This window comes from Palaemon carinicauda, chromosome 29 (genome assembly GCF_036898095.1).
Source record: "Palaemon carinicauda isolate YSFRI2023 chromosome 29, ASM3689809v2, whole genome shotgun sequence".
Classification (NCBI taxonomy): domain Eukaryota; kingdom Metazoa; phylum Arthropoda; class Malacostraca; order Decapoda; family Palaemonidae; genus Palaemon; species Palaemon carinicauda.
Genome location: NC_090753.1, coordinates 77,768,118 through 77,795,466, shown reverse-complemented (window position 1 = coordinate 77,795,466; position 27,349 = coordinate 77,768,118). Strand labels below are relative to the sequence as shown.

Here is a 27,349-nt window from a genome sequence, read left to right as displayed (position 1 = left end):
TCTCACTAAACTGATATATGCGGTTTGATTTCCAAGTTTTACTTCACCTAACCATATTCTGATTTGCGTTTTCAATCTTTCGTTAAACCCCAATTATAAAAATCCTGTATTATAGGTCATAGTTCCTAAATTTTTATATGATTCTACTTCATTAATCCTTTCTCCATCTAATGATATTTCATCTTACATTGCAAATTTCGTTCTCCTCATCTCTGCCCAACCTCGTGTGATATTTCATGTATTCTGGTAAGTCTATGTATGGAAGATTTAATTTAATGTTGTTTGTTGTTCTTGAAATGTTTCATTTTAATTGTTAATTACTTCTCTTGCAATTTATTTATTTCCTTCCCTCACTGGGCTATTTTCTCTGTCGGAACCCTTGGGCTTATAACATCTTGCTTTTCCAACTAGGATTGTAGCTTAGCAAGTAATAATAATAATAATAACATTAATAATAATAATAATAATAATAATAATAATAATAATAATAATAATAATAATAATAATAATAATAAGGATAAACAAGCAAACGAGGATGATAGAAGAAGATGATACTACAAGAAGAAGAAGAGAAATTTAGCAATGTTTTGATTATAACGCAACCATGGCGACCGACGACTCTCCCACGATAATGGAGCAATTAAACGAAATATTTAACAAAATGAAAGACGACAACAAGGTTAAAAGGAGAAAAGCCCTTGAGAAATACAGTGAACTTATCTTTGAGAGTGAATTAAACCCAGAAGAGCATCGCTTATCAGACATATTTACCCATTCCATCCCCATGCTGGTGCCTCGTCTTTCCGACCCATCTGAAATGAATCGAATTAATACGTGCAATATCATTTTGAAGTTTGTAAATGCTAATGTATTTGGTGAAAAACACCTTATCGATGTAATACCTGTGATTTACCATAGATTAGGCACCGTTCCTTTGATCGAAGAGAGTGAAGATGTCCGGTTGCTATTCATCAATATACTAGCAGGGTTCGTAAATTGTTTCCAAGCGAAGCTGATTCCTTATACGAATGATATTGTGAATATTTTAAAGGTTTCTGTTCTCGATCCGTGTCCGGAATTGCGCAAGGCAGCGACTGAATGCGTGAGTGCATTTGCCATAGCTACGAAGGAGAAGTTCCACATGCAGTCTGGGTCGCTCGTCAAACCTCTCGTGAAGGGATTAAATCATCAGAGATTTAAAAACAGAATTGCCTGCATCAATGCCTTAGGTAAATTGAATCTGCAGGGTTGAAAGCAGACGGTAAAACTGCGCATTTTGTTTATGAGAAACCACTTACTTGATAAAAAGCTTGACTTATAGCTCTTTGGAAAGGTTATTGCATTTTTTCTAACATGACGTGCACAGCTAGGTTGCGGTTATACCATTTTTTAACAGATTGTAGCTTTTAGAGCCGACAGTGAAAATGCGCATTTTGTATGAGGGAAACCACTTGCCTGAATGACAAAAAAGCTTCCTGTGACTTTTAGCTCTTTGTAAAAGTTATTGCAGTTTTTCTCTCATGATTTGCGCAACTGGTTTGCAATTTTAAATTTTTTTTGACATATTTTATGTTTTAGAGCCAACAGTAAAACTGTTTTTTTTTTTTTGCACAAGAAACCACTGCTTGAATGACACAAAAGCTTTCTGTGATCTATAGCTCTTTGCAAAGGTTATTTAATTTTTTCTCCCAAGATTTGCACAACAGATTTATGGTTTTATCATTTTCTAGATCAGAATTTCTTATTTGGTTACTGTGTTTTAGTTCTTTGATCTTAATGTACCTCTAATTTCTGTGCATTGTTCTACTCTGTGCAACCTAGTTTGCTTTGCTCTACCAAGCCTAACCTTTTCCAGACTCCTTAGACCTTAGCCAGGGACTTTATAGCCTTTCCTCTAAACCCGAAAATACTCACAGCCATGCAATGCTCTGGCCATAGAACTTTCGCCAAGTTTTACCTTTTAAGTGTGTATCTTAAATTTGGCTGGGCTTAGATTGTACAGTACATTTAATTCAAGAGAGTAATTTTAGCTTAGGTTAAGTTGCCATCTTTTTATGTAATGGTATTATTATCCTGTTGCATCCCAAACTATAGTAGAAGTCTTAACATTCTATTTAGTTTATCAGTGCCCTACTTTCTGCCGAATAGAATAGTACATGTTTTATATACCCATCATGTTATACTTTCTCTGCAAATGGCAGATGTTTTCTTTACAAGTAGCTTGTAATATTTCTCCATTTTATCCATTGCTCTTTGGCTCTTACTTCACTACATAGTGGCTCTCCAAGGTATCAAAATTGCTCTACCTCTTCTAATACCTTACCATCCACCTCATTCTAAAGCAACTTACTCTTACAGTCGTGGGAGTCATGTAGACTAGGCTTGATCTTGTAGTCTTTCCCTCCCTGATCTAGTATTTTTCTTTGGTTAATATGTATGTTAGTTTGTATTTTTAGTCAGCTCCAGTGAATGACTTATTTTTATATTGTACAGAATTCTTGTGTGAAACCTTATCAGCCTTTCACAGGTACGGTAGTATGTAATTATCTTCAAGATTACTGTTGCAGTTCAAGAGGGTTTCACTTTTTATTTTTTTTTTTTTGTGGGTAAGATATACAGTTAGACTGTAGCTTTTATAGATGTTTTTATTATTTTTGTGTGGTTGAGTCATAAATTATACAAGAAATTTGTTAGTCTTATGCAATAATTACACATTTTTAGGTGATATATTGCTGTTCGGTGATGGAAAAGTCATTAAAGAAGTTAGTGGACCAATGGCGCAGTGTGCAATGGATTTGCCGCAGGTTCGTCTTGTTTTAGTGACAGTTGGAGGAACTTTAGCCAAAGAAATGCCTGATCGTTACTCTTACTGGCATTACATTCTTCCATTATTCCTATTTGGGTAAGTAAGTAATATTTTCCAAATTTGTATGTGGGGGTTTCAATGTTTACAGATGGTAATTTAAGGCATTGTTGTACAGTATATTGTAATTTTTTTAATTTACATAACCCATACGTGCAGGGTAAGTTAAGAACCAGGCATACCTCTCACATATGTATTTATTTCAATGTGTACCATCCGGATTTACCTTGTGTGGTATGTGAAATATATCCATGAATCTTCCCTGATGTTCATATTTCTTCTTTTCCAGAAGCCCGGTCTAACCCTTTTACCCCCAAAGGACGTACTGGTACGTTTCACAAAAGCCATCCCTTTACCCCCATGGACGTACCGGTACGTCCTTGCAAAAAAATGCTATAAAATTTTTTTTTTTCATATTTTTGATAATTTTTTGAGAAAATTCAGGCATTTTCAAGAGAATGAGACCAACCTGACCTCTCTATGACAAAAATTAAGGCTGTTAGAGCAATTAAAAAAAAATGTACTGCAAAATGTGCTGGGAAAAAAATAACCCCCTTGGGGTTAAGGGTTGGAAATTTCCAAATAGCCTGGGGGTAAAAGGGTTAATAGACACTTAACCGTAAAACTTAACAATTTTAAAAAATTGTCCAATTTTCTTTTGCTTCAACAAATACATGCCCTTAAAGGATAAAGCCCTCTATTGGTAAGTAGTAAGGAGCTCAGGTTTCCATGTCAGGTAGTTTAATCTTTTTATCTCTGTTGACCGACTGCAGTCGCATGCTCTCAGATTGTTTACAAACTGCATTTTTCAATATTAATCTTACCCGATGATCATGTAGCTGTCAACTCCGTTGCCCGACAGAAATCTACGGTCGGGATACGCCAGCGATCGCTATCCAGGTGGGGGTGTACTCAACAGCGCCATCTGTGGTCAGGTACTCAAGTACTTCTTGTCAACAAGAACTCAATTTTTCCTCTGTCGTGCCGCCGGCAAGACCTACTTGGATACGCTGTTGATTTTGGAGTCTTTTGTTCACGATTTGGTGATGTATTTGCTCTAAAGTTTAGCCTTCGCTGTTCAGGAAGCTTTATCCTTAGCTTAGCAAGCTTTTGGAATTAATTTGATTCATTGGTTAACGAACTTTGCTTAATTTTGGAATTCCCCCTTGACTACCTCTAAATTCAAGATGTCTGACCATTCCCAAGTTCCTAAATACAGGCAGTGTAGTGTTAGGACTTGTACTAGGCATCTTCCGAAGGCCTCTATAGATCCTCACACCGTATGTTCCAATTGTAGGGGTAAATCCTGTCAATTGGAAGATCGATGTGGGGAATGTGCTGGGCTTTCGGAATTCGATTTTAACGAATTCCTCAGATATGCACGTAGGTTAGAGAAGGAGAGAGATGGGAGGAGTTCTTCTCGCTCTGTGGATTTTTCCTCTCCCCATGCCCCTCAACCTTTTCCTTCCCCTGTGGTGGTGACTCCCGAACCTGCTACGAGTGCTCAGCCTGCAATGGCTGATATGTTGCGTGCCATTCAGGCTCTCGGTGAGAAGGTGGAGTCGTTGGTTAGTGACCGCAATCAGCTCTTGGCAGATGTCAGAGAGCTGAAAGCGAAGAGTGCAGTGGGAAGTGTTAGTGCTAGTGATGTGCATAGTGTCAGTGTCAGTGTTGCGCATGAGGGTACATCTGTGCGTGCCAGTCGTCCTCCCAGTCCGGGACCTCTTGCAAGCTCCCAAGCCCAGGGGAGAAGCAATGTCGAAGGACCAAAGGGTTCGGCAGGCCTTGATCGGCGCACGGATGTATCCTCAGTGGTTGCGGACGTATCTGTTAAGGATCGTCCCATCCACATACAGACGAATGAGCCCTTACATTCCTCGTCTGTGGAAGAAGTTTCCAGGAGGAAACGGTGGACCAAGGTCTCACGACCGCTCAAACGTAAGGTCCCTTCCGAGCTAGTCCAACGGCCCAGGTGTAGCCACTGGGTCAGTTCGGACTCGCCACAGTCATCTGATGACTGCACACCTCCCAAGAGAGGTAGAGTGGTCCCTCAACAGGCTACTGCTCCGTCTGTTGTTGCTCCAACCACAGTAGACCCTAAGTGGTCCATGCTGCAGACTATGCAGTCTCAGCTTGCGGCATTCATGCAGGAGTATCATGCCGAGAAGGTTAACACCTCTCCTGTTAACCTACAACCCGCAGAGGTTGTGCGCTCAGCAGATACTGCGGCTGCCTGCTCCCACACCCCACCTGTGAGAGCTCCTCCACCGATGCGCAGTCCTCCCTGCCAGACGCATGTTCTTGCTGCACCATCTGCTAACATGCGTAAGCTGCCGCATCAGGAGTTGCCGGGTTCCAGCGCTATGCGGCATTCTCCTCAGCCCATGCAGCATGCTCTGCAGACCTTACAGCATGCTCCGCATACCATGCAGCATGAGCCGCATACCTTACAGCATGCTCTGCATACCATACCGCATGCTCCTCAGCCCACCGCAGACCCTCCCACACACCAGCCCTCTGCTTTTGTTGTTGCCAGCTCGCAGACTGTCCAGCAGAGGCATGATGTTGGATCCGCAGGTACGCATGCACCCGTTCTGCAGGATTCAGCCGTTCAGCTTGCTGCTCTGCCTTTGCCACTCACAACTCAACTTTCGGATGATGATGTATCGGATGATGAAGCTGCTCATCTGGATGAACCTCACTCTGATGTTGAAGGACACAAGTCTTCGCCACCCTCCTTAGACTTTCGCAAAGTCCTTGCTTTGTTCAGAGACTTGTATCCTGAGCATTTTGTGTCTGCAACCCCTCGTTCTCCTCCCTCCGAGTTTGCTCTGGGCATGCAGTCTTCTGCGCCTGCCTTCACCAAGCTTGTTCTCGCCAGATCATCTAGGAGAGCTTTGAGGGTTATGGGGGACTGGTTGCATTCCAAGAAGCAACTGGGAAGGACCTCTTTTGTGTTTCCTCCTCCCAAGCTGGCTTCTAAGTCGAGCGTCTGGTATGCCACGGGAGAGGAACCCGGCTTGGGGGTTCCTGCCTCTGCCCAGGCCGACTTCTCAAGTCTGGTTGACTCTCCCCGCAGGTTGGCTATGAGACGTTCGAAGATCTGCTGGTCCTTTTCCGATCTAGATCATATGTTGAAGGGAGTCTTTCGTGCCTTCGAGATATTCAACTTCCTCGATTGGTGTTTGGGAGCTTTAAGCAGGAAGACTTCCCCTTCAGATAAGGACTCGGCCATGCTGATCATGTCTAGCATGGACAAGGCAATTCGGGATGGGTCTGGTGAACTTGCGGCTTCATATGTATCAGGAGTCCTCAAGAAGAGAGAACATCTTTGCTCCTTCTTATCTGCTGGTATCACTCCTTGCCAGAAGTCAGAGTTGTTGTTTGCTCCTCTCTCCAAGTGTCTGTTTCCGGAGGAGTTGATTAAGGGGATGGCTGCCTCACTTATCCAGAAGGATACTCATGATCTAATGGCTTCTTCTGCACGTAAGGCTAAAACCTTACCTTCCGTGCCTAGACCCTTCCGCCCTGCAGCAGTTGATACACCTGCTTCTAGGTTCATCCCGCCCTTTCGTGGCAGAACCTCCAGCAGAGGAGGTACCCGTGCAGACAGTCACCGTGGCAAGTCCAAGAAGGGTTCCAAGTCCGCAAAAGGCAAGTTTTGACTGCCTTCCTCTCCAGACAGCAGTAGGAGCCAGACTCAAGACCTTCTGGCAAGCTTGGGAGAGCAGAGGTGCAGACGCTCAGTCTGTGAAGTGGCTAAGGGAGGGATACAGAATTCCGTTCTGCCGCAATCCCCCTCTAGCTACATCTCCCATCAACCTCTCTCCCAACTACAAGGAGAAGGACAAGAGGCTAGCGTTGCAACAAGAGGTGTCGCTCTTGCTACAAAAGGAAGCAGTGGTCATAGTCCGGGATCATCAATCCCCGGGCTTTTACAACCGTCTCTTCCTGGTAGCCAAGAAGACAGGAGGTTGGAGACCGGTGCTGGACGTCAGTGCTCTCAATGCTTTTGTCACCAAGCAGACGTTCACGATGGAGACGACGAAGTCGGTCCTAGCAGCGGTCAGGCAGGAGGACTGGATGGTCTCGTTAGACCTGAAAGACGCATACTTTCACGTCCCCATCCATCCAGACTCCCAACCTTTCCTAAGATTCGTCTTTGGAAAGGTTGTGTACCAGTTCCAAGCCCTGTGCTTTGGCCTAAGCACGGCACCTCTTGTGTTTACGAGACTGATGAGGAATATTGCGAAATTCCTTCACTTGGCAGACATCAGAGCCTCCCTCTATTTAGACGACTGGCTTTTAAGAGCTCCCACAAGTCGTCGCTGTCTGGAGAATCTCAGATGGACTATGGATCCGACCAAGGAACTGGGCCTCCTGGTCAATTTAGAGAAGCCCCAGCTCGTCCCATCCCAGACCGTTGTCTACCTGGGTATGGAGATTCAGAGTCGAGCTTTTCGGGCTTTTCCGTCGGCCCCAAGGATCAACCAAGCCCTAGAATGCATCCAGAGCATGCTGAGAAGGAATCGATGCTCAGTCAGGCAGTGGATGAGTCTAACAGGGACACTTTCATCGCTGGCCCTGTTCATCGAGTTAGGGAGACTCCACCTCCGCCCCCTTCAGTATCATCTAGCTGCTCACTGGATAAAGGACATGACGCTAGAGACGGTCTCAGTTCCTGTTTCCGAAGAGATGAGGTCTACTCTAACGTGGTGGAAGAACAGCATTCTTCTCAAGGAAGGTCTACCTTTGGCTGTTCAGACCCCCGACCACCGTCTCTTCTCGGACGCATCAGACTCGGGCTGGGGTGCGACATTGGACGGACAGGAATGCTCGGGAACATGGAATCAGGAGCAAAGGACACTTCACATCAATTGCAAGGAGTTGTTGGCGGTTCATCTGGCCTTGATAAACTTCAAGTCCCTCCAGCTAAACAAGGTGGTGGAGGTGAACTCCGACAACACCACAGCCTTGGCTTACATCTCCAAGCAGGGAGGGACTCATTCGAGGAAGTTGTTCGAGATCGCAAGGGACCTCCTCATTTGGTCAAAAGATCGAAAGCTCACGCTGGTAACGAGGTTCATTCAGGGCGATATGAATGTCATGGCAGATCGCCTCAGCCGGAAGGGTCAGGTCATCCCCATAGAGTGGACCCTTCACAAGAATGTTTGCAGCAGACTTTGGGCCCTGTGGGGTCAGCCAACCATAGATCTGTTCGCTACCTCGATGACCAAGAGGCTCCCGTTGTATTGTTCTCCGATTCCAGACCCAGCAGCAGTTCACGTGGATGCCTTTCTGCTGGATTGGTCCCATCTCGACCTGTATGCATTCCCGCCGTTCAAGATCATCAACAGGGTACTTCAGAAGTTCGCCTCTCACAAAGGGGCACGGCTGACGTTGGTTGCTCCCCTCTGGCCCGCGAGAGAATGGTTCACAGAGGTACTGCAATGGCTGGTCGACGTTCCCAGGACTCTTCCTCTAAGAGTGGACCTTCTGCGTCAACCTCACGTAAAGAAGGTACACCCAAACCTCCACGCTCTTCGTCTGACTGCCTTCAGACTATCGAAAGACTCTCAAGAGCTAGAGGCTTTTCGAAGGAGGCAGCCAGAGCGATTGCCAGAGCAAGGAGGACATCCACTCTCAGAGTCTATCAGTCTAAATGGGAAGTCTTCCGAAGCTGGTGCAAGGCCAATGCAGTTTCCTCAACCAGTACCACTGTAACCCAGATTGCTGACTTCCTGTTACATCTAAGGAACGTAAGATCCCTATCAGCTCCTACGATCAAGGGTTACAGAAGTATGTTGGCAGCGGTTTTCCGCCACAGAGGCTTGGATCTTTCCACCAACAAAGATCTACAGGACCTCCTTAGGTCTTTTGAGACCTCAAAGGAACGTCGGTTGTCCACTCCAGGCTGGAATCTAGACGTGGTCCTAAGGTTCCTTATGTCATCAAGATTTGAACCGCTCCAATCAGCCTCTTTTAAGGACCTCACATTAAAAACTCTTTTCCTCGTGTGCTTAGCAACAGCTAAAAGAGTAAGTGAGATCCACGCCTTCAGCAGGAACATAGGTTTCACATCTGAAACGGCTACATGTTCCTTGCAGCTCGGTTTTTTGGCTAAAAACGAGCTTCCTTCACGTCCTTGGCCTAAGTCGTTCGAGATCCCAAGCCTGTCCAACTTGGTGGGGAACGAACTGGAGAGAGTACTTTGCCCAGTTAGAGCTCTTAGGTACTATCTAAGAAGGTCAAAACCTTTACGAGGACAATCAGAAGCCTTATGGTGTGCTATCAAGAAGCCTTCGCTACCAATGTCTAAGAACGCAGTTTCTTACTACATCAGGCTTCTGATTAGAGAAGCACATTCTCATCTGAAGGAAGAAGACCTTGCTTTGCTGAAGGTAAGGACACATGAAGTGAGAGCTGTGGCTACTTCAGTGGCCTTCAAACAGAACCGTTCTCTGCAGAGTGTTATGGATGCAACCTATTGGAGAAGCAAGTCAGTGTTCGCATCATTCTATCTCAAAGATGTCCAGTCTCTTTACGAGAACTGCTACACCCTGGGACCATTCGTAGCAGCGAGTGCAGTAGTAGGTGAGGGCTCAGCCACTACATTCCCATAATCCCATAACCTTTTTAACCTTTCTCTTGAATACTTTTTATTGTTGTTTTTGGGTTATACGGTCGGCTAAGAAGCCTTCCGCATCCTGGTTGATTTGGCGGGTGGTCAATTCTTTCTTGAGAAGCGCCTAGGTTAGAGGTTGTGATGAGGTCCTTTAGTATGGGTTGCAGCCCTTTATACTTCAGCACCTAAGAGTCGTTCAGCATCCTAAGAGGACCGCTACGCTCAGTAAGGAAGACGTACTTAATAAAGGCAGAGTAATGGTTCAAGTCGACTTCCTTACCAGGTACTTATTTATTTTATGTTTGTTATTTTGAATAACTAATAAAATGAAATACGGGATACTTAGCTTCTTTGTTAACATGTATGCAATAAAATGAAATACGGGATACTTAGCTTCTTTGTTAACATGTATGCTGGTCTCCACCCACCACCCTGGGTGTGAATCAGCTACATGATCATCGGGTAAGATTAATATTGAAAAATGTTATTTTCATTAGTAAAATAAATTTTTGAATATACTTACCCGATGATCATGAATTAAAGAACCCGCCCTTCCTCCCCATAGAGAACCAGTGGACCGAGGAGAAAATTGAGTTCTTGTTGACAAGAAGTACTTGAGTACCTGACCACAGATGGCGCTGTTGAGTACACCCCCACCTGGATAGCGATCGCTGGCGTATCCCGACCGTAGATTTCTGTCGGGCAACGGAGTTGACAGCTACATGATCATCGGGTAAGTATATTCAAAAATTTATTTTACTAATGAAAATAACATTTTTAGATGTCCTCCCCTGGTTTGGTTAGGATTTATTTCCTGGAATGTGCACAGGAATTAATTATGGGAAGTCATGATCTGCATTTCCTTCATGTACCAGGTTGTGCCAATTCTGTGATTTAAGTAATTGTTGTGAAGAGTGCTTTTCATTCTCGGTACTACTCAGGGAAAAGTGTTTCAATGGTTGCTGGTCAAGTTAACAGTATTAGCGCAAAAGGAAACTTGCTGTTAGCTCAGGAGAGAAGACTTGGAACACTAGGCTAGTTGATTATAGTGAGATTATGAGGATATTGACATGCCTCCACCTTTAAGCAACACACAAATTCAGCCATCTTTCAATAGGGATGAACTTCACAAGCTCTTGACATCGCTTACTCTCTTTGTTAATTTTCAGAAGTCCAGTGAATCCTCCATTAGTCTTGGTAATTCTGGGCCTTCTCAACCTGTTGCCAAAGCTACCCCCCCCCTAAATAAGAGCTTGGTCCATTTATTCAAATGTCTTTATTATTGAACCTATGACCACTGTCAATCTGAAATGAACATAAAACATATTTAGATTAAATGATGAACAATGTATATAACTCAAATGAACATAAAACATATTAAGAAGAAATGATGAACAATGTATATAACTCAATGTTTATAACCCTCTAAACCCCCCCAAGTTTTTAAACGGCCTTTCAAAATGTCTCTCGAGGAGGTCGGTTTAAAACTGATGTCAAAACATTGGGTGGCAATTAAACGTCCAAATTATAGGTTCATGAACACTAAACTCCTGTTAGCATGTGAAGGAACGGAAACTTGAAAAACAATTATTGTCATGTGTTGATCATGATGACACTATAGCTAGTTCATCTCGAAATCACAGTGCCATGTTGGCGGTCGACGGGTACGACTGGACTTGCGTTGCTCCAAAGTTGGCATGGCAGGAGTTAACTGTGATGGAGAGTTTGTGCTATCATTGGGAGGTGGAATCTCTGCTTGATGATTCGCAGTGTTACCGAGGTCGTTGGGATAGCATTCCGGAGCAGGAACATCAAAATGAATGTTAGGGGTAGTACCACTTGGTAACGGCAAAGTGGTCAGTGGAAGAGTACCATGTGTGTCCGGATTTTGGGTTGTCGGAATGGTGTCCTTCGCAATGGTCTCAGATGTTTTAGTGGTCGAAGGATTGGCAATAGGTACAATCTGATTCCGATTATAGTCATCTCTAATTGTACGGACTTCTGGAATACTCCTGACAGGCACGTATTGTCTCAAAAACTTCCGGTTCCTTAGCATGACCCTACCAGAGCCATCAACTCTGACGACGTATTGGTCGAATTGGCGGACTTCTATGATGACACCGGTTTTGTCCCATTTCAGGGGGTGATTTCCTGTTTGATTTTGGATGCGAACCCGGTCACCTACGGACAGTGGGGGTAGTCTCTTAGTGTGCTCTGATAAGCGCTCTCCCTGTTTAAGGTGTCGATGTCTTAGGGCCTCCTCTCTTGCATCGAGTGTTTCCTTCCACGTGTCGTGGGGACGGTACCTGCCGGGCGGGACAGGTATGAAGTCTCTGATGGGACGACCAAATACTGTACACATATTGCAGGAGATAACTTGGTATCTCTGTCAGGTGTGTTCCTGTATTGGAGCATCGCACGTTGGAATTCATCAGTGTTGAGATCACCGTTACTGCCCGTGTAGTCCGCTATAAGACGCTTGACAGTTTTGACCCCTATTTCGGCTCTGCAATTACTATGTGGGAAGGCCACAGAGGAAAGGCGGTGATGGACTCCCCAGTCCTTTAAAAACTGCCTAGTTACCGTCGCTGTAAATTCAGGTCCACCATCAGATGTCAATTCATCCGGAATCCCAAATGTCACAAATGTTCGGCGTAGTGAAGTTATAAGACCCTCTGCACCGTTTGAAGATCGTTCAACTATGGGCCAATTCGAGTATCGATCAACTATAACTAAATATCCAACTCCTTGGTAGTGAAAGTAATCTGCACAAACACATTGGAATGGGTAGTCTGGAGATATAAGGGGTGTAGGCGGAGCACTAGGATTCGAAGGCGCGATGCGATTGCAGTGGTTGCATCCAGCTCGAAGTGCTGTTATAGCGGGTGTTATCCCTGGCCAAAACACAGATGACTCTGCTCGCGATACCATATAGGTAATTCCTTGATGTGCTGAATGAAGAGATGTGAGAATTTCCTGACGAAGGGCTGGAGGAATAACTATACGCTCCTTGTATAGTATCACACCATCAACAGTGTAGAGATGCTCGCGGAATTGAAAATACTCTCGAAGATGTACAGGAAATTCTTGGCGAGACTCTGGTACTCCGCATTCTATAAGGCTGAGCAGTTCATGCATGTTATCGTCACTACTTGTGGCAGTGCAAACTCTGTCCCAGGTGACTGCTCTCACGTTAAGTGAGTCAAGTGAGCATACTGCTGATGCGGTGATACAAGTATCAATATCATTGTCAGTGGAAACAGAATATGCTGATGGCAATTTGTGTAGGGGAACATTTCTCACGGAAGGTACACTGTCAACTGATGCAATGTCATCTTGAAGCGATAGCTTTTCAGATTTTCCGGTTGGGTGGCGCGATACTCCATCTGCAGCGAGATGCTTGACCCCTGGGATATGAATTATGCGAAATCGATAGCGGAGGGACTTTTCCTTCAAGTTTCTGAGACGTGAATTTGATATGTCCTCCAATGATCTGTCACCAAATATTTTCAACAGGGGTTTATGGTCAACTGCGACCACAAGATCTTCACAGCCAAGAACAAAGTATCTTGCCTTATCAAGAGCATCGACGACTGCCAACGCTTCACCTTCAACTGGTGCATATCGAGACTCAGCTGCATGTGTGAACCTACTTCCGACAAGTGTGATCTTCCAACCAGTGCGACAACAAAATGGTCGGTTGTCTGGACAGTCGCAATGTTTCTGGAACAGCCAGAATCCAATTCCTGATTTTGACCAATCGGTGGCGAGACAGGTAGGTTTTGTCTTGTCAAAGATTCGCACGCCTTCTTCAATTTCGTTGATAATGGCAGTTTTAGACTCCTCTAAGAGTGCATTAATATTGTCATTCCAGGTGAATGGTGTTCCTGGTTTCAATAACTGTCTGAATGGTAACATTTTGTCGGTCATACTGAAAGCATACAATACTTGGTTTACTAAACCAAACCAAGATCTGACATCGGTGATATTTCTTGGGGTTGGGAAGTCCATAATTGCACTAAGATATCTTGCACATGGGCGAACTGTGTCTGGGGTTATTTCGAATCTAGCGAATTCAGCTGTGTCTTCTGCGAAACGAAATTTGTCAGGGTTGAGTGTTATGCTTTGTCTTCCACATATGTCGAGCCATTGTACAGCTTGGAAAAAACTCTCCTCTATTGAGTCAGACCAAAGAAGAACATCGTCGACACATTTAGTTTTGTTGGGTATCTCGGCAACTATTTCATCATACCGTCGAGTATATCCGTCGCCAGAAGCAATATACCCTTGAGGGGCTGTTTTATAACGATAGCGTCCCCAAGGATTGATAAACGTAGTTAAGTGACGGTCAGATTCCTGAATCGGTACACTGTGGTATCCGTTCCAGGCATCAAAGACGGTTTTCTTTTTTCCTTGTGGTACTGACCTTGCTTGGTGAAATGGAGAAGGCGTATGATGCGTTTCTCTCTTAGCGTGCACATTGAGAGGCTGAAAATCAACTGTTCGTCGAGGTGTGCCATTTTTCTTAGCACATACAACCATCCGATGGCACCAAGTTACTGGTTCTCCGATTGGGACAGGTTCAAGGACACCAAGGCGGACGTCCTGGTCAAGTCCAGCTTTAACTTCCTCTTGCCAGTGTAACGGCACTGGCACTGGTGTGTGACGAGCAACAGGATCAGCATTCGGATCGATCATCAACTTCATTGGGGGTCCATCCATTAGTGGTAACGGTTGGTGGTCACATACGTTGAATGTACTTGATTCGTAGTACTCCAAGAGGTAGTCCTTTAGTTTAGACCGGTAGGACTCGGTTGCACTGAACGGTAATTCTGTAGGCGGCGGAGGTGGTAGCTGACGTTTTGGGCAGTCACATTGATTGGCTAGTCCACTAACGCTTCCTACTTCATTGTTGGTGGCATCCGGAGTTTCCGATTGTGTCTCATAGATTTCACCAATAGTCGGAAAACTATCCGATCTGCCAAGGGCTATGCAGGCTTCCCTACTGATGAAGAGCTTATCCGAGTTGTCGGTGACATATGTCATTTGTCTATTCTCAACAAGGTTCCCCTGCTCATCTGTTCCTGAGATACAAAGGATTGTGGCAACGAGGATTTTAATGCCTCTGTTATTTGCAGCGTGCATTTTCATAGTTACAGGAATGAGGTCACTTTGCTTGAGGCCAAGTTTGTGGATGACCTTGATACCTGCGAGACAGCTTTGGCATCCAGTGTCTGCCATTGTAGATATACGAACAGCATGTGTACCAGCTTGAAGGTGGAAACCAAAGGCTTCGTAATCCTCAGGTGATGTTCTAATTGTCAGATTTATGAAAGGTTGAGATTTGGAAGGTCTCTTTATCCAAGTATCAGATAAGTTGTCATACAGATGGTGGTCCAAAGCCAATGTCTTGTCAGTGTGTCGTTTAGAGATTGATGATACGCTGCACAAGGTGTTGAACACCGCATTCTCGTAGTCATTGGCATTGTGAGAACTGTGTTTCACTTTTGGTTTGCCCTCACTACGGCAAACACTCTCAAAGTGATTTTCTCGGTTGTAGTGTTCGCATCTATGACCGTAAGCGCGACATTCTGATTTTCTTGCATGTGCAGGAGTGTTTTTACCATGTCCTTTCTTGCCACAGTATGAGCAGACTTCGTTTTTATCTTTGACAGCAGTTTGTTTTGCCTTTCTGTATGAACTACTGGCTGCTGCTTGGACCTCATGAAAGTCTAATAGTCGGGAGGCAGATCGTTTACTAGATTCTTTAGCTTCGACAAACTGTGCAACTTCTAATGACATGTCCTGATTCTTATCACCAAGTAGATCTAATTGTATTTCAGGGTCACATATGCCGCGTGCTAATACGTCTCTCACTATTGTGTCAGTATAATTTACATCAACGTTGCATCATGGACATTTTATCAGGAATTTGCAAACACTAGCCTGTCCTATAAGTCGTGCACAGAAACGTCGTACAGGCTCATCACGGTCTTGACGCATGTTGTGTAGAGTCACTCGAGCTACCATGGTGTTTTCCTCTCGAACTGCCAGTTTTTTATTGCTCCCATCACTTCTACTTCAGTCTTGTTAGTAAGACTGCCACCAGCTGATCGTGTTAAGTCTTTTCGAAGTTGTTCTTCGCAGCATTCTAGAAGCTGTACCACGCGATCACGGCCCTCAATTTTAGTTGCGTCTACATAGTAAGACCATCGTGATTGAAAATATGCCCTTTCTTCACTTGTTCCCGCTGTCGATATTGTGGGTCTTTTAACTCTTTCTACTTTGGCAGCTTGTCCAGGAGCATGTGTGGTGCAGTGAGCAGTTATGAGTGCAGCTACGATGGCGGCCTCAAGGTCGTCAGTGACGTAATCACAGCCTGGTATTGGACATCCTACTCCTGGCATTTTGATTAGTTCTTAGGATTTAGTCTTTCACAATATCTGTTATCCTGAATCCACCTCTAGCCGTGGTCATAAATAAGAGCTTGGTCCATTTATTCAAATGTCTTTATTATTGAACAATGACCACGGTCAATCTGAAATGAACATAAAACATATTTAGAATAAATGATGAACAATGTATATAACTCAAATGAACATAAAACATATTAAGAAGAAATGATGAACAATGTATATAACTCAATGTTTATAACCCTCTAACCCCCCCCCCCCCCGTCATTCTGATATTAATAACGTTTCACTCAGTGAGGATTATGCATGTATGCTGCGCTCCCCAGATTCAAAAGCCTCACACAGAGCCTCAAAATCTTGACATATTGCACTTTAGTTCCTACTGGTGCTAAACCCTTGCACTAGAAAAATTCTAGTTGCTATATAAGACTCCATTAGATTGAGGCAGAAGACCTCATGAGTTGACTAGATCCTAATATCCTACCATTCATTAAAGTAAGTGCTATCACCAGTCTTATATTACTTACTTGGATGGTGTAGCATATTGTATGATTCCTTTGAGCTCTGAGATGAATGAAGTTTCAACTAATTCAGATCATTTTCATCATGTTTCAGACAACAGCGTTCGCCATTCACATGCAAGCTCAGCCACCAGCTCGTCTCATTTAACATTAATATGGTTATTAAAGGATGCTGGTTTGTGTTTGTGTAGGAACGAATCACAATTTATAAAGTAATTTGTACCTTCCTAACTACAAACAAGTCCTTTAATAACTTGCCTTAATTACCCAGCAAGTGGCCCCTTACGCCACTATTGATTAATAAATTACCTTGTTAAAGTTTTAATGGCTGTTTAAGCTTTGCATAGGTCATTTTCCTATAAAGAACTCAGCTTTGTATAAGTAGTAAAAATACAAATTACTTTAAAATTTGTTACATAGCCCCAATACTGAAATACAACTTTATGTACACACATGTTTTTATACATTTCTTATTTGCCAGACTTACTGATGACGACAATGATGTTAGAGAGAAAGCGAAGACTTTATGGTCAGAAGTTGGGAAGCAGTATGAAATGGAAAATGAAGATCAGTTAAAGGAAGAAATTGATTGTCTTATTGAAACCAGTTGTTATCCTTCTGGAGGTAAGAATTTAAATCAGGAATTTTTGAACAGATCTTTTAGATTAATTAATTTCTTTTTATTATTTCTTATATTTTAGTATAGGAAATACCTTTTTAGTATAGTATGTAATGTGCATCAACAGTTTTAGTATTTTTTTATGTAATGTACAGTTGTATGGTAAAAAGAGTGCTAGAGTTCATGATGGTATTCTTACTGTACTATATGTAAATGAAGACCCTTGGAACTTTTTTAGTCTGACTTGTAATTATTTTTTTATGTGATAGTTATAACAAGCAATAAAGAACAGCTCTTAAATGAGTTCCTATCAAGAGCAAGGAATCCTGTTGTATGTTGTCAAAAACTATGAAGAAGAAAAATTATGCTGAGGAACTAAAATAAGGGAAAATGCAATTACCTGATTCAATATAGCTACCAAGTTAAAAATCACCAGGTCATATTATGGAAGCTGTTTATAAATCATGGTCATTTGAGATTCATGAACTTGCATTATATTTGTTCCTACATGAATACCAACCTTTTTTGTTTAATAGAAGTATGATTTTCGGCAAAGGTGGAACCAGCCAATAAAACATTTAATGAGTTGATAGTAGTTGCTGGTGTTTGGTTAGGCCCTGCCTACCCGACAGTCTACGGAGCACTCGGTTTGATTTCTGCCACAGCGCAGTACAGACGTACGGAATCTTCAAGTGTGACCCCTGCTGTACCGAAGAAAAAGTACTGTAAGCACCAGCGAAGAAGAGGTGATGGGGTACCAAACACTAACCCACCCCAGAAAGTGTATTGGCATACCAGTGCTCGGTCTCATATGGGACCGATCGCGTTTTAGAAGGTTTTAAAGGCCGCTCATGAATGGCAGAGGCGAGGGACAGTGACAGTGCCTTAGCTAGCAAGATAATGCCTTAGAGACTGACCATATGATCAGCACCCATGCCCCCCCCTCTCCACCCAAGCCAGGACACGGGAGGGCCAGGCAATGGCTGCTGATGATTCTGAAGGTAGACCTATAGGCTCTTCCAGATCCCCCATCCTTAGCTCATAAGGATGTTGAGGTTGCAGACAATACAAGAAAAATTGAACCTTGAATGGGACTTGAATACAAGTCTGGTAGGGATGTTTCTTTTAGACCACTATAACCCTTTGGTCAGAAAGAAAGCCATCACCCTTTCCCCTTCTTTCTTCTGAGTCTCAGAGATGCAGTGAGATTGTCTCATATGAAGACTACAGCCCAGCAGAATGTTAACTGTTATGGAATGTAGCCCTTTCTTCACACGAGCAGCATGAGGATAACGATAAAAGCAGATCTTCTCGTCATAGTCCTGTTCAACACCCATCTCTTGCTGACTGGTCCCATTAGGATCAGTCATCATAAGACTGGTATCCACGCACTTAGACTCCACACTTCAGGTCTTCATACTCCCGGTTTTCTCATACACCTTCACTGCGTGATTGGTCTCTATACCTACCCCCTTGTCACCCAGCATTTGGACACCGCATGATGAGAAACCATGCATTTATAATCTTCCCTCAGATTCATCCCGTGATGTTTGAGTAACAGGGCACCTGTCACCTGCTTCACAACATTGTTAGTCGACGTATCGAAATCCCTCCATGCAACAAAATTTTCCAATGTGTCCATGTGATGAGTCAAATCAGGTGACCTCACACGACCACTCTTAATGTTTGTTACGAACACAGAGGTGTCGCATCGTTGACATGTGATAACTTTACTGTATTGACAAGGTCTTTTACCACTCAGCGACAGGCTTTCACTCGACATGCCTTAGAACTGCTCAGTGCCACTTTCTCAGTTTGCTCTACAAAGGTTAAGGCATCTAGTGCTTTGCCAACCTCTGACGACACGAGAGCTAAAAGTACCTCGGCCTCTGAAGAATCAGACCTTCAAGGTGTCATCCTTTCATCTTCAGGGTATCGCTTTGGTTCTTTTCTGTCTGGTATGCAAATACAGGGTACTCTAAAAAGAAGGATTCTATTGAGGGATGCATGAAGACATCCTCTTTTGTTGGAGAGGAATCCCCGGGATATTGTTAACCCTACAGTACTTGAAGCCGGACCACACCCTTGGACTCCACACTCCAGATCTTCACTCTCCGGTCTCCATGCACACCATCACTGTGTGATCAGTCTCTACACCCTCTGTATACTCAGCAAAGGTTGACCAGGGCACCAGCCACCCATTGAAGTACTACCGTTAGAGAGTTAGGAGGTCCTTTGACTGGCCAGACTGTACTATATTGGATCATTATCTCTGGTTATGGCTCAAATTTCCTTTGCCTACACATACACTGAATAGTCTGGCTTATGCTTTCCACATTCTCCTGTCCTCATACACCTGACAGCCCTGAGTTTACCAAACAACTCTTCTTTTCTCAAAGTGTTAACCACTACTTTCCTCTTGGTAAGGGTAGAAGAGAGACTTAAGCTATATGGTAAGTAGCTCTTCTGGGAGCAGGATGCTCTAAAATTAAACCATTAGTCTTGGGTAGTGCCATAGCCTCTGTACCATAGTTTAGTTATTTCCATTTTTTCTTTCCTCACTGGGCTATTTTTCCCAGTTTGGGCCCTTGGGCATGTAGCATCCTGCTTTTCCATCCTTAGTTGTAGCTTAGCAGAGGTCCCTGGATACCTTTACCCTTGGTCTGGTGGTAGCTACTCTACTAGTTGTGTAGCGATCTTGGCTCCCTCACATGACAAGAGCATCTTGTCTAAGACAGCAGTTGCGACGTAAGTCTATAACGAAAGGTAAGAATTACTGACCTTTTTTCCTCTTCTTTCATCCCCTCCCTTGGGGTGCAGCAGTCCTGCCATTATGTGCTGGACTGGATGAAAAATGCTGTTAAGCCACATGATTGCGTAACTTTTATTTACAGTTCTGTTTTAGAAATATCTCCCGCATCCTCCCAGATGAGGGGAGGGTGAACACAGATCTTTGCAAACCCATTTCTTGTAAATGACCATTCATTTAGATACCATATCCTCTACACGGATGTAGGTTCTTCCACGACCGTTTACCAATCACCTGGTAGGGACCTAGCCTAACACCTGTAACATCTCTGTACCCAAGTCTTTAGGAGGTTGGTAGAAGTCAGCACCTCAGCTCCTTTCATAGGCTTGAGTGCCTTGACATCTTGAGAAAGTAAACCAGCCAGTTTGGTTACAAAAACTTACTCCTTCCCAAGGATAAATCTCCTATTAGAGGACAATGGTTTTTATTTGTGTAGGAACTAATCACAAATTTTGAAAGTAATTTGAATTTTCATAATTCTACAAACCTGAGTCCTTCAAGTTGTTATTCCTGCCTCAACCATCTTACATGTCCTTGGTTTAAGGTGGTCAAGTTGTGTGCTTTGTTGATTGTTGAGACCCACCCTCCACCTGCCAGCAACTGCTACCACCTCATTAAATTAAAAGTTTCAATGGGCATTTTCAGCTTTGCTGAAATTATACATATAGTAAAGGACTATGGTTTGTGTAGTTAGGGAAAATACATATTACCTTAAAAAAATTTATTTAAGATTTTTTTTTAACCCTTTAACCCCCAGGCTATTTGGAAATTTCCAACCCTTAACACCCAGGGGGTTATTTTTTTCCCAGCACATTTTGCAGTATATTTTTAAATATTAAACTTAGCCGGTGAATATATAATAGCTGACGTCTCGGACGGCTCGACAGAAACACAAAAACTCGCGAGCGATCGCCATGAAGGTTGCGGGTGTGACCACCAGCGCCGACTATCGGCCAGATACCGCATATACATGTAAACAGCTCCAGTTCTTCTCTGTCGGTCTTGTCGACAAGTTGATTCCGCTCGCTGTTAACCTGGAGTTTTTCGTCAATTTGGTGAAGTACTTCTTTTTGGTTGTTTGAGCTTTCGCAGTGACAGGTGTTTTTCTCTTCAATTAAAACTCTTGAACCCTTTTTTGGCTTGTGTTTATTGTTGATGACTTTGGATTTGTTTTTGGATTTTCTTTGACTGTTCAAAATGGCTGACCCTTCTCCTATCCCTGGACCTAAATTTAGCAAATGTAATGCTAGGGATTGTAACAAACGTCTTCCCAAGGCCTCTCTCGACCCACATACCGTGTGTTCTAATTCCCGGGGTAAAACCTGCCAATTAGGAGATCGGTGTGATGAGTGCGTGGTTTTGTCGGAATTCGACTGGCTAGAGTTTGATAAGTATTCTCGTAAGTTGGAAAGAGATAGGGTGAGGAGAAGCTCCTCGAGGTCGTTGGATTTTTCCTCCTCCCATGCCCCTGAACCTAATCCTTCCCCTGTAGTAGTTGTTCCTGAACCCTCTACTAGCACTCATGAACCTTCCATGCGGGATATGTTGCTTGCCATTCAAGCTTTGGGCGAGAGAGTTGAGTCCTTAGCATCGGACCGTAATCAACTCATGTCGGATGTGAAATTATTGAAGTGTCAGAGTGCCAAATCAGAAAATCGTGGGGATAAAGTGATAAGTGCGCAAAGTGTTAGTGTTGCGACCGAGGGTTCGTCTGTACGTGCTTGTCGTTCACCTAGTCCGAGACCTCTTTCAGGCTCCCATGCACCAGGGAGAAGTAATGTCGTAGGACTTAAGGGGACGAGAGGCTTTAACCAACGTACAGACGTTCCCTCTTTGGTATCGGGCGTGTCTCCTCAAGATCGCCCCTACCATAAGACGAGCGAGGCTGTTTTCTCCTCGTCATCCGAAGGCTTCTCGCATAAGAAACCTTGGCGCAAGGTTTCTAGACCCTTTAAGCGGAAGTCAGTCCCTTCAGGACAGGTCCAGCGTCCTGGCTGTAGCCATTGGGACAGCTCTGACCCTTTGCAGTTGTCGGAAGACTGTTCGCCCGTTAAACGTAAGCGCAACACGGGCTCCGAAAGTCTCAGTAAAGGCAATGTTTTGCCGACACAGTCGTTACCATCGTCTCGGCCCGTCCCGACTCCTGTTGATCCTAAATGGGTTGTCCTGCAGGATATGCAGACTAAGCTTGCCTCCCTTATGGAGGAGTATACCGTTGAACAGGTTCACGATGATCCTCGCCGTTACGCTGATCGAGACTCTGGCCGTCAGCCGCCCAAACGAGCTTTTACTCGTCCTTTTGACGTTATGAAACGTGATGTCGGTAGTTTGTCACGTCGGTCACGTGACTTGGATCCTCACTCGCTGCAGTCCCGTGTTGACTTTCAGCCGCTGCCGCAGCCTAGTGTTGACGTTCAGCCGCTACCACAGTCTCGTGTTGACGTTCAGGACGTTCGCCAACCATCTCAGTTGCCTTGTTTTGACGTTGAGCGTCAAGCACCGCAGTCAAGGGTTGTTTTGAATGCTCAATCTAGGCAGTCAAGGCAGTCTCGACTTGACGTCGAGCGTCCATCAACTCCTGTTGTTGTTGCTGGTCAGTCCTTTCAGCAGCGACATGACGTCGCTTCCTTGACTGCTACTGCTGCTCCTTTGCTCGTGGACTTTGCCTGTCAAGCATTGCCACCGCGACAGGTCTCTCCTTTGCTTGAGACTCAACAATTGTCGGACGAGGTTCCTTCAGATGAGGATGTTGCTGATCCTCCCCCTACTAATATTCCTTTTGGGTGTTTTATCAGACGGAGAAGAGCCTAAAGCTGCTCAACCTTCTATGGATTTTAAGAAAATCATGATGATTTTTAAGGATCTTTTCCCAGACCACTTTGTTACTTCTGCTCCTCGTTCGCCTCCGTCAGAGTTTGCGCTAGGCCTAGCTACTTCGAAGCCTTCTTTTACTAAGCTAGTGCTCTCTCGCTCCTCTAAGAGGGCTTTACGTTTGCTAGGCGACTGGTTAGTTACCAGGAGGAGTTTGGGGAAGACGGCCTTTGCTTTCCCTCCCTTTAAACTAGCCTCTAGAGCGAGCGTCTGGTATGACACGGGAGAAGTTCTCGGCTTGGGAGTCCCTGCCTCTGCCCAGGGAGACTTCTCAAGCCTCGTAGACTCTCCCCGTCTCCTGGCCATGAGACGCTCTAAGATTTGTTGGACCTCCTCGGACCTTGACCATCTCCTTAAAGGGGTTTACAGGGCCTTCGAAGTTTCTAACTTTTTAGATTGGTCTCTAGGAGCATTAAGCAGGAAGATCTCGTCGGCCGACCAGGATGTTTCCGTGCTTATTATGTCCTGCATGGACAAAGCCATTCGTGATGGTTCCAATGAGCTCACCTCTACCTTTACGGCTGGAGTCCTGAAGAAGAGGGAGACTCTTTGCTCGTTCCTCTCGGCAGGAGTGACCCCCTGTCAAAGGTCGGAGCTTCTCTTTGCCCCCTTATCAGATGCCTTGTTTCCTCAACAGCTGATCAAGGACATTGCGGCTTCGCTGGTGCAGAAGGATACACACGACCTGATGGCTTCTTCTGCTCGCAAGGGTGCCACTTCATCGTCTTATGTCGTGAGGCCCAAGATCGATACCCCAGCGACTAGGTTTATCCCGCCCTTTCGTGGCAGAGCCCCCAGCAGGGGAGGCGCTCGTACCGACGGTAAAAGGGGCAAGAGGAGAGGATCCAAGTCCTCCCGTGGCAGAGTCTGACTGCCCACGTCCTCAGACAGCGGTAGGGGCCAGACTAAACAACTTCTGGCAGGCCTGGGAGAAGAGGGGTGCAGACCAGGAGTCTGTGTTGTTGCTCAAGGAGGGGTACAAAATACCTTTTGTACGCAGACCTCCTCTAGTAACAGTTCCTTTAGACCTCTCTCCCAGGTAACGAGAGGAGTCAAGGAGACAAGCTCTACATCAGCAGGTGTCTCTGTTGCTAGAGAAGGGAGCGGGGGTGAAAGTCTCGGACCTTCAATCACCGGGATTTTACAACCGTCTCTTCCTAGTCCCAAAGCATACAGGAGGTTGGAGGCCAGTGCTGGACGTCAGTGCGCTCAACGTTTTTGTTTTAAAAACAAAATTTACGATGGAGACCACGAAGTCCGTCCTAGCGGCGGTCAGAGAGGGAGACTGGATGGTCTCTCTCGACCTGCAGGATGCGTACTTCCACATTCCTATACACCCAGATTCTCAACAGTATCTGAGGTTTGTTTACAGGAATGTGGTGTACCAGTTCCGAGCACTGTGCTTCGGCCTCAGCCCTGCTCCTCTCGTGTTTACGAGGCTCATGAGGAATGTGGCAAAATTCCTTCATTTATCGGGAATTCGAGCCTCCCTGTACCTGGACGACTGGCTTCTCAGAGCATCGTCCCGCCATCGCTGTCTGCAGGACCTTCAATGGACATTGGGTCTGGCAAAGGAGTTGGGACTATTGGTGAACTTAGAAAAGTCTCAACTGAATCCCTCCCAGGAGATTCTCTATTTGGGGATGGAGATTCGCAGTCTAGTTTTTCGGGCTTTTCCGTCTGCCACCAGGATAGAGCAAGCCCTGCTCAAAGTCCGCCTCATGCTGAAGAAAGACCATTGCTCAGTGAGAAAGTGGATGAGCCTCTTAGGGACTCTGTCATCCCTGGAGCAATTTATCTCACTAGGGAGACTTCACCTTCGCCCTCTCCAGTTCCATCTAGACTCATACTGGAACAAGAGCAAGACCTTGGAAGCTGTGTCAATCCCAATCTCCGAACCAGTAAAGACGTGCCTGAACTGGTGGGACAGCAACATAAGTTTGCGAGAGGGTCTGTCCCTGGCGGTCAAGAACCCAAACCACGTGTTATTCTCAGACGCGTCGGATTTGGGTTGGGGAGCGACTCTGGACAGTCTGGAATGTTCGGGTCTTTGGACGTCGGATCAGAAGAGCATGCACATCAACTGCAAGGAGCTGTTAGCGGTTCACTTGGCCTTGACAAGTTTCGAGAGCATTCTTCGAAACAAAGTGGTAGAAGTCAATTCAGACCACACCACAGCCTTGGCGTACATCTCCAAGCAAGGAGGCACTCACTCCCACACGCTGTTCGTCATCGCAAGGGACCTCCTCATCTGGTCAAAAGATCGAGGCATCTCCTTGTTGACAAGATTCATCCAGGGGGACTTGAACGTCTTGGCAGACTGTCTCAGTCGGAGAGGTCAGGTGATCCCCACAGAATGGACCCTCCACAAGGACGTGTGCAAGAGTCTTTGGCTGACTTGGGGTCAACCCACCATAGACCTCTTTGCCACCTCGTTGACCAAAAGGCTCCCGACCTATTGCTCTCCAGTCCCAGATCCAGAGGCAGCCCACATAGATGCGTTTCTACTGGACTGGTCTTACCTGGATGCGTACGCATTCCCTCCATTCAAGATCATCAACAAGGTACTGCAGAAGTTCGCCTCTCACGAAGGGACAAGGTTGACGTTGGTTGCTCCCCTCTGGCCCGCGAGAGAGTGGTTCACAGAGGTACTTCAATGGCTGGTAGATGTTCCAAGGAGTCTTCCTTTAAGGACGGATCTCTTACGGCAGCCCCACGTAAGGAGTCTTCATCAAAGCCTCCCCGCTCTTCGTCTGACTGCCTTCAGACTATCGAAAGACTCTCAAGAGCTCGAGGTTTTTCGAAGGAGGCAGCCAGAGCGATTGCGAGAGCTAGGAGAGCTTCTACCATCAAGGTCTACCAGTCGAAGTGGGAAGTCTTTAGAGACTGGTGCAAGTCATCATCCATTTCCTCTTCCAGTACCTCTGTAGCCCAAATTGCAGACTTTCTCCTACATCTGAAAAATGTTCGCTCCCTCTCGGCTCCCACTATTAAGGGCTACAGGAGCATGTTGGCTTCTGTGTTTAGACATAGAGGCTTAGATCTATCCAATAATAAAGATCTCCAAGATCTCCTTAAGTCCTTCGAGACCTCTAAGGAGCGTCGTATGGCTACTCCTGGATGGAACTTAGACGTGGTCCTAAGGTTCCTAATGTCTGACAGGTTTGAGCCATTGCATTCAGCCTCCCTGAAGGATCTCACCCTCAAGACGCTTTTCTTAGTGTGCTTGGCTTCGGCTAAAAGGGTCAGTGAGATCCATGCCTTTAGTAAAAACATTGGCTTTTCTACAGATAAAGCCACATGTTCACTTCAGCTTGGTTTCTTGGCCAAAAATGAACTGCCTTCTCGTCCTTGGCCTAAGTCGTTTGATATACCTTGCCTATCAGAGATCGTAGGCAACGAACTTGAAAGAGTGCTGTGCCCAGTTAGAGCTCTTAAGTTTTATTTAGCTCGTACCAAATCCTTACGAGGTGGATCTGAGGCCTTGTGGTGTTCAGTTAAGAAGCCCTCTTTGCCTATGTCTAAAAATGCGTTGTCGTATTTTATTAGATTTTTAATCCGAGAGGCTCATTCTCACTTGAGTGAAAACGATCGTTGCTTGCTTAAGGTCAAGACGCACGAAGTCAGAGCAATAGCAACTTCCGTGGCCTTTAAGCAAAACAGATCTCTGCGAAGTATTATGGACGCGACCTTTTGGAGGAGCAAGTCGGTGTTCGCTTCATTTTACTTAAAAGACGTCCGTCCAGACTCTTTATGAGGACTGCTACACACTGGGTCCATTCGTTGCAGCGAGTGCAGTAGTGGGTGAGGGTTCTACCACTACATTCCCTTAATTCCAATATCCTTTTAATCTTTCTCTTGAAATGTTTTTAATCTTATTTTGGGTTGTACGGAAGGCTAAGAAGCTTTTCGCATCCTTTTTGATTTGGCGGGTGGTCAAATATCGTTTCTTGAGAGCGCCCAGATTAAGGGTTTTGATGAGGTCCTGTTGTATGGGTTGCCGCCCTGGATATAACAGCTCCTGGGAGTCTTTCAGCATCCTGAGAGGATGGCTGGGCTTCGTGAGGAAAGCGGACTAACAAGGCAGAGTAATCGTCAGGGTCAGCTTCCTTACCAGGTACCTATATTTATTTGGGTTTTGTTATGATATAACTGTCAAAAACTCTAAGCATATACGCCTTTATTGTATTAATACTGGTCTCTACCCACCACCATGGGTGTGAATCAGCTATTATATATTCACCGGGTAAGTTTAATATTTAAAAATGATATTTTGATTATAAAATAAATTTTTGAATATACTTACCCGGTGAATATATAAATTAAAGGCCCTCCCTTCCTCCCCGATAGAGACCCAGCGGAATGAGAAGAACTGGAGCTGTTTACATGTATATGCGGTATCTGGCCGATAGTCGGCGCTGGTGGTCACACCCGCAACCTTCATGGCGATCGCTCGCGAGTTTTTGTGTTTCTGTCGAGCCGTCGGAGACGTCAGCTATTATATATTCACCGGGTAAGTATATTCAAAAATTTATTTTATAATCAAAATATCATTTTTTTAATTGCTCTAACAGCCTTAATTTTTCTCATAGAGAGGTCAGGTTGGTCTCATTCTCTCGGAAAATGCC

At 44.8% G+C, this 27,349-nt stretch overlaps 1 protein-coding gene across 2 annotated transcripts in view; it reads left to right on the top strand.

Annotated features, from left to right (window-relative positions):
• The first annotated feature begins 580 nt into the window (after positions 1 to 580).
• The window catches only part of Dnaaf5 (Dynein axonemal assembly factor 5), a 73,536-nt gene continuing 46,767 nt past the window's right edge, over positions 581 to 27,349 (top strand). For both annotated transcript variants that reach the window (XM_068352821.1, XM_068352820.1), the window contains exons 1-3: positions 581 to 1,229; positions 2,722 to 2,902; positions 16,904 to 17,046. In XM_068352821.1, the coding sequence (XP_068208922.1) occupies positions 605 to 1,229; positions 2,722 to 2,902; positions 16,904 to 17,046 (949 nt within the window). In that variant the 5' untranslated portion in view covers positions 581 to 604. The remainder of the gene's footprint in view (positions 1,230 to 2,721; positions 2,903 to 16,903; positions 17,047 to 27,349) is intronic.